This window comes from Cherax quadricarinatus, chromosome 10, assembly GCF_038502225.1.
Source record: "Cherax quadricarinatus isolate ZL_2023a chromosome 10, ASM3850222v1, whole genome shotgun sequence".
Taxonomy (NCBI): Eukaryota; Metazoa; Arthropoda; class Malacostraca; order Decapoda; family Parastacidae; genus Cherax; species Cherax quadricarinatus.
In genome coordinates, this window is record NC_091301.1 from 13,841,221 (window position 1) to 13,852,693 (window position 11,473).

Sequence of the window (11,473 nt, forward strand, 5' to 3'; positions counted from 1 at the left end):
AGACATGAATTGGGTCACCAAAAAAATATTAAAAAAAATTATGAAAGGATAGTAATTAGGATAGCAAGAATAGACATATTACATATTTCTATATCCATAAGGAAGCACTAAACTTGCAAGGATCACAGATCTTGGAAAGTAATTTTATCCCAGGAAGAGGAGGCTAGCTAAACATCTTAGAGAGAGAAAGCTTCATGCATTTAAAAGTTTATGTATATGCCTTGATGTTGGTGAAGAGAACTTGATCATAGGAGTTGGAGCTGCCTCTCTCCTTACTTGGATTAAAACTGGTTGCTTCCCATTCTGTATAACCCCTACAGGTCAAGCGCTTCCTAGTGATAAATGAAATTTTACATATGACCATATATCACTTTCCAGCCTTTAAGACTTCCATTTATTATTATTAGTAGTAGTACTGTAGTAGTAATAGTATTACTACTAAAACTATTTCTACTACTACTATTATTAATACTAATACTAATAGTTCTAGTAGTACTACTGTAATTAGGTTTGATCCAAGGAAGAAGGCAGCATTAAATGTCATCCACTTTTGTAAAAAACTATGTACTGTAGCTTGAAATAAATTATTATTATTATAAATATACATTCTTTCATTTTCTGGACCCAGACAGCAATTAAATTCTTGTTTCATCTCAGTACCATCTTCACTCACAGATAGTGACTATGTGGGAGAGCTAGGTGTGGTGACTGGGTGGGGTCGGGTGGGTGAGAAGGGCGACCCTACTGACACCTTGAAGGAGGCTCTTCTTCCCATCTTCTCCAACCCTGTGTGCCGAGCCCTCCGCTACCACCCCCATGAAATCACCGACAACATGATGTGTGCAGGTTATGTCCACGGGGGAACAGACTCCTGCCATGTACGTACAGTAGTTGGTTGTTACTACTATAAACACTATTGCTGGTTCTGCAGCTGTTACTACTACTGTTGCTACCACTACAACAACAAGACAACTTCTATAAACTATAACTATTATTATTATGCTAATACAGTGGAACCTCAAAAATCGAACGTATCACATATCGAACGTTTCGAAAATAGGACCATTTTTTCAGACAGTGTCCCTATTATCGAACGCGTCACTATTTTCGGACCGCCGGGTACGGGACCTGTCTGCCGCCCGCTCTGTCCACGTCCTCGCGCAGGCGCGGTAAGCAGTCTAGCTTTGTTTATGCTTGAGTGAACACTAACCTGCGCTCTCATTCACGCATTTTATGATTATTTCGTTGTGTTTAGTGCTTGTGGGACTGTGAAATAAGCTGCCATGGGCCCAAAGAAACTTGCTAGTGGTACCCCTGTGGTAAAGAAAGTGAGAAACACCATAGATGTGAAGAAGGAAATAATACAGAAGTATGAGAGTGGTGTAAGACTTGTTGAGCTTGCCAGGATGTATGGGAAAAACAAGTCGACCATCGGTTCTATCCTGTCAAAGAAAGAACAAATCAAGGAAGCTGATGTTCCGAAAGGTGTTAATATAGGGAGTGGATGAGGTGCCTTCTTCAAAGATTAAGAAGATTTGTGCCAAGTGGAATGATGTCCAAATGTTTGTGCAGAAGTACCACCCTGAGCAAACTGAAACAAGCCATCTTTGCAACAAGTTCAGTGACAGAACCAATGTCCCATTTTAGGGAAATGTTAAATAGGCGCCAGAAACAGAGGACTGTGGACAGTTATTTTGTGAGACAGGGGTCCAGTGACTCTCAAGCTGGTCCTAGTGGCATTAAAAGACAGAGAAGGGAAGTAACTCCAGAGAGGGCTTTACCTGAAGTCCTCATGGAGGGGGATTCTCCTTCCAAACACTAACCCCAGCTCCCTTTCTCCTCCTCCCTATCTTCCAGATGCCATCACCAATCTTCAGTAAAGGTAAGTAAAAATGTTATTTTAATAATCTTCCTGGCCTGCTAGTGTACTCGCATATAATCTAGTGATACTAGTGAATAGCAGAATACAGTGCTGTAGTAGCAACTAACCAGTATTATAATGGTACTTAGTGGAGTGGAGTGACTTTCATTAGTTTCTTTTTCTTGAAATACCAGACGTTACTGTGAATTTCATATAACCTGTAGTTACCAGCAGTCGCAATATACACAACGAGAAGCAATTATTACTACAGAAAAAGCGTCCCTCCTCCAAAATTTCCACCAGTCAACTATAGTGATAATATAGCATTTATTGTGGTGGAGGCCAAAAAGAAAAACTAGAAAAGCTAGATACAGCGATTGATAAACAAGGGTTGAGGCTCGACCGTTTGTCACTGTAGGAGTTGCCAGCAGTCACCGGTTTCTTCAACACGCAAATTATACTTTTGTATCAATCAAATAACATATTACTCGGGTAGAATTTTCCAGTAGATCCTTCATGTGTTAGCCCAAATCACCGACCAGTATGTTTTAAATAAGTGACCCACTGATCAGATCAGACTGGCTCCGAACCCTCGACTGGACCGAACCCTCGACTGGTCGAACCCTTGGCCGGTTTCAAACGGATTCGTTGGACAATAAAGCAGACTGTAAACGGATGGGGTTGTAGGCGCCCTTATAAACACAAACAATAAATATAAAACAAACTCCAGGAGCGTACTCCGGTAAGCTGTCCTGATATAAAAGTACAGTTAGAAATAGAAATACAGATAGCTAGAGCTTTACTTAAAGAGGTTATTAATAGAGTATTCAAGAGGTTGCTAGTAGAATTACAGTAAATCAACCATTCAAATCATTATGAAGCTGTGTGTAGTCTGCAATAAATCAAACAAACGGGCTTCCACATGGATAAATTGTCATTTTTGTGGAAATTGGTGTCACGCCCCTTGTGCAGATATCCAAGAACTAGCTACAAGCAGTATTAAAACAGGGAAGTGTTTTTGGGTATGCCCAAAGGAGATAAATCTGTGGACTAAAATCACAAGGGTATTAAAAGAGGATAACATCAAAGCTGCTTTCATAGACAACCTGGAAGCTTTCTACAACAGATGGGAACATAAAAAGTCTGGGCTGAATGGTACTGCCCTTGATACTGGCCATGTAGTCAGAAACTGTAAGGCTGGAGGTGATGTCCTGGTAGTCAGTAAATGTGGGGCTGATAGTGCTGTCCTGGGAGACAGTAATGGTGAAGCTGGAGGTGCTGTCCTGGGAGACAGTAATGGTGAAGCTGGAGGTGCTGTCCTGGGAGACAGTAATGGTGAAGCTGGAGGTGCTGTCCTGGGAGACAGAAATGGTGAAGCTGGAGGTGCTGTCCTGGGAGACAGTAATGGTGAAGCTGGAGATGCTGTCCTGGGAGACAGTAATGGTGAAGTTGGAGATGCTGTCCTGGGAGACAGTAATGGTGAAGCTGGAGGTGCTGTCCTGGGAGACAGTAATGGTGAAGCTGGAGATTTTGTCCAGGTAGTCGGGAATTATACGCAGGAAGGAATGCATATAAATGACCTCATAGGGGACAGGAGCCGTAGTGGGGAAACAAGTGTAGTCAAAGATAAGATAAAACCAATATTGCAAACAAGAAATACAACAGGAAATAGCAAACAAGAGGACTCCACTAGCAATAGTGAGGATATATTACCAAAAACAACTGGTGGGAGCTCCATTGTTGGTGCTAGGGAAGATAGGAATAAGACAGGTAAACATGCACCAACAGGGAATACAGTCACAGAAACCCAAGGCAAACGGAAACCAAGCCTGTGCACATACTATGCACTTGGTATCTGCAGACATGGGAAATCTGGAAAAACAGATGGGACGTGCAACTATGACCACCCTAGAAAATGCCGTGCCCATATGACAACAGGAAAATGCAAACTCCCTTCCTGTAAGCTTTTTCACCCTGAAATGTGTACCTCTTCAGTACAGGAAAGACTGTGCTATAACTTAAATTGCCAGGCACACCATCTAAAGGGGACAAAAAGATACAAAACATCCAGGCCATGGGAAAACCTGGGTAGCCACAGCCACTCAAGAGGGAGAGGTTTTTTAGTGCCAGGAAGGAAAAAAAACTGGCAGGAAATGGCAGAAATTGTACACCAAATCCAGTCATTCCTGGAGTGGAACCACAGTCGATGGCCTCCACTCCAAACCAACAGATACAGATACTAATGCCGGAAAAAAAATCCCCCCCCAGTACCAACAATACCACCAGTCCGATGACATTCTTCTTTGCAAATATACAGGGTCTAAAGCCAGCAACAAACAACAAAATACCTTTCATCCGTGGACTGCTTGCAGAGGCAAAGGCAATGTTCGCGGCTTTCACTGAGACCCACATAAAGGATCACTTAGACAACGAAATATGGATCCCAGGTTACAACCTATACAGATGTGACAGAGTGAACAGGCAAAAGGGGGGGGGGGGGGGTTGGCCTGTACATTGCAGAGTCACTTGTTTGCACAGAACTGCTTAATGCCTCAAATGATGTAGTGGAAGTTTTAGCAGTAAAGGTCGAGAACCAAAACCTAGTCATTGTGGTAGTCTACAAGCCTCCGGATGCAACATCCCAGCAATTCCAGGAACAGCTGTTAAAAATTGACCACTGTCTGGAAAATCTTCCAGCTCCTGCACCCAACATCTTGCTCCTGGGGGATTTCAACTTAAGGCACCTAAAATGGAGGAATATAGCAAATAATATTGTTGCAGTAATAACACCAGGAGGCAGCTCTGATGAAAACTCACACTCACACGAGCTTTTAAATCTCTGCACAAAATTCAATTTAAACCAGCAAATAATAGAGCCTACTAGAATGGAGAATACACTAGACCTCATCTTCACTAACAATGATGATCTGATAAGAAATGTCACCATATCAAAAACAATATACTCAGATCACAACATAATTGAGGTTCAGACATGTATGCGCAGAGCCCCAGACCGACAAAATGAGATTAGTCACGAGGGAGCATTCACCAAATTCAACTTCAATAACAAAAACATAAAGTGGGACCAAGTAAACCAAGTCCTAACCGATATAAGCTGGGAAGATATACTAAGCAACACAGACCCCAACTTATGCCTAGAACAGATTAACTTGGTGGCACTCGATGTATGCACAAGACTTATTCCTCTAAGAAAAAGGAGGAGTAGATGTAAAATAGAAAGAGACAGGCGCTCTCTTTACAGGCGACGGAAAAGAATAACAGAGCGGCTAAAAGAGGTCAATCTATCTGAAATGCGTAGGGAGACACTGGTCAGAGAAATAGCAAACATCGAACTTAAGCTAAAGGAATCTTATAGGAGTCAGGAATCGCGGGAAGAACTAAAAGCCATAAATGAAATCGAAAGAAACCCAAAGTATTTCTTCTCCTATGCCAAATCAAAGTCGAGAACAACGTCCAGTATTGGGCCCTTACTTAAACAAGATGGGTCCTACACAGATGACAGCAAGGAAATGAGTGAGCTACTCAAGTCCCAATATGACTCAGTTTTTAGCAAGCCACTAACCAGACTGAGAGTCGAAGATCAAAATGAATTTTTTATGAGAGAGCCACAGAATTTGGTTAACACAAGCCTATCTGATGTTATCCTGACGCCAAATGACTTCGAACAGGCGATAAATGACATGCCCATGCACTCTGCCCCAGGGCCAGACTCATGGAACTCCGTGTTCATCAAGAACTGCAAGAAGCCCCTATCACGAGCCTTTACCATCCTATGGAGAGGGAGCATGGACACGGGGGTCGTCCCACAGTTACTAAAAACAACAGACATAGCCCCACTCCACAAAGGGGGCAGTAAAGCAACAGCAAAGAACTACAGACCGATAGCACTAACATCCCATATCATAAAAATCTTTGAAAGAGTCCTAAGAAGCAAGATCACCACCCATCTAGAAACCCATCAGTTACACAACCCAGGGCAACATGGGTTTAGAACAGGTCGCTCCTGTCTGTCTCAACTATTGGATCACTACGACAAGGTCCTAGATGCACTAGAAGACAAAAAGAATGCAGATGTAATATATACAGACTTTGCAAAAGCCTTCGACAAGTGTGACCATGGCGTAATAGCGCACAAAATGCGTGCTAAAGGAATAACAGGAAAAGTCGGTCGATGGATCTATAATTTCCTCACTAACAGAACACAGAGAGTAGTAGTCAACAGAGTAAAGTCCGAGGCAGGCACGGTGAAAAGCTCTGTTCCACAAGGCACAGTACTCGCTCCCATCTTGTTCCTCATCCTCATATCTGACATAGACAAGGATGTCAGCCACAGCACCGTGTCTTCCTTTGCAGATGACACCCGAATCTGCATGACAGTGTCTTCCATTGCAGACACTGCAAGGCTCCAGGCGGACATCAACCAAATCTTTCAGTGGGCTGCAGAAAACAATATGAAGTTCAACGATGAGAAATTTCAATTACTCAGATATGGTAAACACGAGGAAATTAAATCTTCATCAGAGTACAAAACAAATTCTGGCCACAAAATAGAGCGAAACACCAACGTCAAAGACCTGGGAGTGATCATGTCGGAGGATCTCACCTTCAAGGACCATAACATTGTATCGATCGCATCTGCTAGAAAAATGACAGGATGGATAATGAGAACCTTCAAAACGAGGGATGCCAAGCCCATGATGACACTCTTCAGGTCACTTGTTCTATCTAGGCTGGAATATTGCTGCACACTAACAGCACCTTTCAAGGCAGGTGAAATTGCTGACCTAGAAAATGTACAGAGAACCTTCACGGCGCGCATAACGGAGATAAAACACCTCAATTACTGGGAGCGCTTGAGGTTCCTGAACCTGTATTCCCTGGAACGCAGGCGGGAGAGATACATGATTATATACACCTGGAAAATCCTAGAGGGACTAGTACCGAACTTGCACACGAAAATCACTCACTACGAAAGCAAAAGACTTGGCAGACGATGCAACATCCCCCCAATGAAAAGCAGGGGTGTCACTAGCACGTTAAGAGACCATACAATAAGTGTCAGGGGCCCGAGACTGTTCAACTGCCTCCCAGCATACATAAGGGGGATTACCAACAGACCCCTGGCAGTCTTCAAGCTGGCACTGGACAAGCACCTAAAGTCGGTTCCTGATCAGCCGGGCTGTGGCTCGTACGTTGGTTTGCGTGCAGCCAGCAGTAACAGCCTGGTTGATCAGGCTCTGATCCACCAGGAGGCCTGGTCACAGACCGGGCCGCGGGGGCGTTGACCCCCGGAACTCTCTCCAGGTAAACTCCAGGTACTAGCACAGTATTTCATGTGCAATCACAGTTACTGCTGCTACCCCAGTTTGTAATTCTACCATATCCCATATAGCGTATGGGAAAATGAGGCCTACTTTTTGTATCCCTGAATTAGCTGAAACATATTGTTCAAATGGGCCTTCATCTACAAACACACACACATATCATCTTAATTATTTACAAGAATGACCTTCATTCAACACTAAGAAAATACCACAAATATAATGATCTTAGTTTTCAGTGGTACTTGGCATTCTTTGTCTCAGACTACTACAATTTTGAAATACTGTACCAGGATTATTATTATAATCAAGGTAGGCACTAAACCTGTAAGTCATACAGCCCTGTGAAAAACCATTTTGGCTAACGTATAATAAAAAAAAACAGGTCAGCGTGGGACATTGTTTATCTTCTTTATGGCTTTCAGGGTGACAGTGGAGGTGGCCTACTCTGGCAGGGAAACGATGGCAAAATGGATGTGATAGGTATGGTGACTCAATTTCCTGTAATCTCTCCTCTTTCACAATCCACTCAGTTAAGTCTTTTACTAGGCAATATAGTAGCACCTTTATATTATTACTATTGCATATTAATATGAAGCATTAAATCAGTGTTGGCCATTCAATGCAAGGAGTGGTGAAAGCTCAATCCTCTACTTATCCAATCTTTTTATTTGTTATGACCTGGTCTCTGGCCAGTCAGGATGTTAGTAACCAGGACTAGAGCACACACATTTCATCATGCCTTCTTAAAATACAATATAGTATTCCATTAAATTAGATAATTCACAGTATAACATTTTAGTAAGAAGCTGTTTAAGGATTAGAATGAATGGTTACTTCAGGTTAGTGGAAGGCTGACCACTGTATCCTAATAAATACAGAAGCTGTAAGCTGTTCTATTTTCCAACAGGTGTGGTATCATGGGGTGATGGGTGTGGGCGGAGGGGCTACCCTGGCGTCTACACACGAGTCACCAACTACCTCTCCTGGATCGAGGAACATACCAAGGACAGCTGCTATTGCGGCAGAAGGCGTGGGAGATCTTGATGAAGATTTACTTGCTAAAAAATTATGGATGATTATACCATATAATGTACATAAAATATTGATATGGTATGTTTATGAAGAATGTAAGGATAGTTATATATTGAAAAGACTTCAGTATGAATAGTTTGTACAAACGTCCGTATGAAGTTTATACTGCAAACATATTCATTCAGGTGTTAGAAATTAAAAAACATTCACACACAGTATTAATAGCTAAATATTATGTTTATACTTCAATAGTTGTGATTACATGAATATAAGACAGTATATAATTATCATCATATCGCTGAATTGTTGTATGAATGATGGTGAATGTGTCTCCTTTACCCTACCTTGGTGAGACAGCTGAAGATATAAAAAAAAAAGCACTGGAATACTCAGTATTCACATGTTCTTGTTTTTTCACACGTCAGCTGTCTCCCACCGAGGCAGGGTGACCCAAAAAAGAAAGAAGCACTTTCACCATCATTCAACACTGTCACCATCATTCACACTTAATCACTGTCTTTGCAGAGGCACCCAAATATGATAGTTTAGATGTCACTCCAAACAGCCAATATTCCAAACACCTCCTTTCAAGTGCAGCATTTGTACATATTATATACTTATACTGAGCTATGTATAGAAAGAGGTTTGGTAATAAGTAATACATATTTTATGAAAAAGAGGATAAGTATACAAGGTATGATACTGCACATAATGAAAGTAGTTTGTTAGATTATATATTGGTGGATAAAAGGTTGATGGGTAGGCTTCAGGATGTACATGTTTATATAGGGGCAACGGATATATTGGATCATTATTTAGTTGTAGCTACAGTTAAGAGTAAGAGGTAGATGGGACAAAAGGAAAATGTCAACAGCAAGTAAGAGAGAGGTGAAAGTATATAAACTAAGGGAGGAGGAAGTTAGGCTGAGATATAAGCAATTATTGGCAGAAAGGTGGGCTAATGCATGTATGAGTAGTGGGGGGGTTGAAGAGAGTTGGGATACTTTTAAAAATGCATTATTAGAATGTGGGGCAGAAGTTTGTGGCTATAGGGGGGTGGGTGCAGGAGGAAAGAGGAGTGACTGGTGGAATAATGAAGTAAAGGGTGTGATAAAAGAGAAAGAGGTAACTTATGAGAGGTTTTTACAAAACAGAAGTGTTATAAGAAGAGCAGAGTATATAGAGAGTAAAAGGAAGGTGAAGAAAGTGGTGAAAGAGTGCAAAAGGAATGCAGATGATACGGTGGGAGAGGCATTGTCAAGAAATTTTGAAGAAAATAAGAAAAAATTTTGGAGTGAAATAAACAAGCTAAGAAAGCCTAGGGAATGAATGGATTTGTCAGTTAAAAACAGAGTAGGGGAGTTAGTAGATGGGAAGCTGGAGGTATTGGGTAGATGGCGGGAATATTTTGAGGAACTTTTAAATGTCGATAAAGAAAGGGAGGCGGTAATTTCATGCACTGGCCAGGGAAGTATCACATCTTTTAGGAGTGAAGAGCAGAATGTGAGTGTGGGGGTAAAGCAGCTGGAATTGACGGAATCATGAGAGAAATGTTAAAAGTAGGGGGGATATAGTATTGGAGTGGTTGGTATTTTTGTTTAATAAATGTATGAAAGAGGGGAAGGTACCTAGGGATTGGCAGAGAGCGTGTATAGTTCCTTTATATAAAGGGAAGGGGAACAAAAGAGATTGTAAAAATTATAGGGTAATAAGTTTACTGAGTATATCAGGTAACGTGTTATTATTGAAAGAATTAGAAGTTAAACAGAGAGTAGGATTGCAGATGAGCAAGGAGGCTTTAGAGTGGGTAGGGGATGTGTAGATCAAGTGTTTACATTAAAGCATATATGTGAACAGTATTTAGATAAAGGTAGGGAAGTTTTCACTGCATTTATGGATTTAGAAAAAGCATATGATAGTGTGGATAGGGGAGCAATGTGGCAGATGTTACATGTGTATGGAATAGGTAATAAGTTACTAAATGCTGTGAAGAGTTTTTATGAGGATAGTGAGGCTCAGGTTAGTGTGTGTAAGAGAGAGGGAGATTACTTCTCGGTAAAAGTAGGTCTTAGACAGGGATGTGTAATGTCACTATGGTTAATATATTTATAGATGGGGATGTAAAAGAAGTAAATGCTAGGGTGCTGGGGAGAGGGGTGGGATTAAATTATGGGGTATCAAGCAAAAAATGGGAGTTGACACAGTTACTTTTTGCTGATGATGCTGTACTTATGGGAGATTCTAAAGAAAAGTTGCAAAGGTTAGTGGACGAGCTTGGGAGGGTGTGTAAAGGTAAAAAATTGAATGTGAACAGAGATAAGAGTAAGGTGATGAGGGTAATCAAATGATTTAGATAAAAACAAATTGGATATCACATTGGAGAGAGGGAATATGGAAGAAGTGAATGTTTTCAGATATTTGGGAGTTGACGTGTCAGTGAATGGGTTTATGAAGGATGAGGTTAATTATAGAATTGATGAAGGAAAAAAGGTGAGTGGTGTGTTGAGGTATATGTGGAGACAAAAAACGTTATCCGTGGAGGCAAAGAAGGAAATGTATGAAAGCATAGCGGTACCAACACTCTTATATGGGTGTGAAGCTTGGATTGTAAATGCTGCAGCAAGGAGGCAGCTGGAGGCAGTGGAGATGTTCTGTCTCAGGGCAATGTGTGGTGTAAATATTATGCAGGGAATTCGGAGTGTGGAAATTAGGAGAAGGTGTGGAGTTAATAAAAGTATTAGTCAGAGGGCTGAAGAAGGGTTGTAGAGGTGGTTTGGTCATTTAGAGAGAATGGATCAAAGTAGAATGACTTGGAGAGTGTATAAATCTGTAGGGGAAGAAAGACGGGGAAGGGGTCGTCCTCGGAAAGGTTGGAAGGAGGGAGTAAAGGTTTTATGGGCAAGGGGCTTGGACTTCCAGCAAGCGTACATGAGTGTGTTAATAACAAAAAAGGCGCAATACCGTGACTGGAACGATACACAAATAACCCGCACATAAAAGAGAGAAGCTTACGACGACGTTTCGGTCCGACTTGGACCATTGACAATGTCAATGGTCCAAGTCGGACCGAAACGTCGTCGTAAGCTTCTCTCTTTTATGTGTGGGTTATTTGTGTATGAGTGTGTTAGATAGCAGTGAATGAAGACAAATGGTTTTTGGGACCCGACGAGCTGTTGGAGTGTGAGCAGGGTAATGTTTAGTGGAGGGATTCAGGGAAACCTGTGATTTTTATATA

The 11,473-nt window shown here is 41.6% G+C and overlaps 1 protein-coding gene across 1 annotated transcript in view; it reads left to right on the plus strand.

Moving 5' to 3' along the window:
* The window catches only part of LOC128687774 (trypsin), a 54,242-nt gene extending 42,983 nt beyond the window's left edge, over positions 1–11,259 (plus strand). The window contains exons 5-7 of the mRNA XM_070083641.1: positions 676–878; positions 7,629–7,686; positions 8,114–11,259. Coding sequence (XP_069939742.1) covers positions 676–878; positions 7,629–7,686; positions 8,114–8,250 — 398 coding nt within the window. The 3' untranslated portion in view covers positions 8,251–11,259. The remainder of the gene's footprint in view (positions 1–675; positions 879–7,628; positions 7,687–8,113) is intronic.
* The last annotated feature ends 214 nt before the right edge of the window (positions 11,260–11,473 follow it).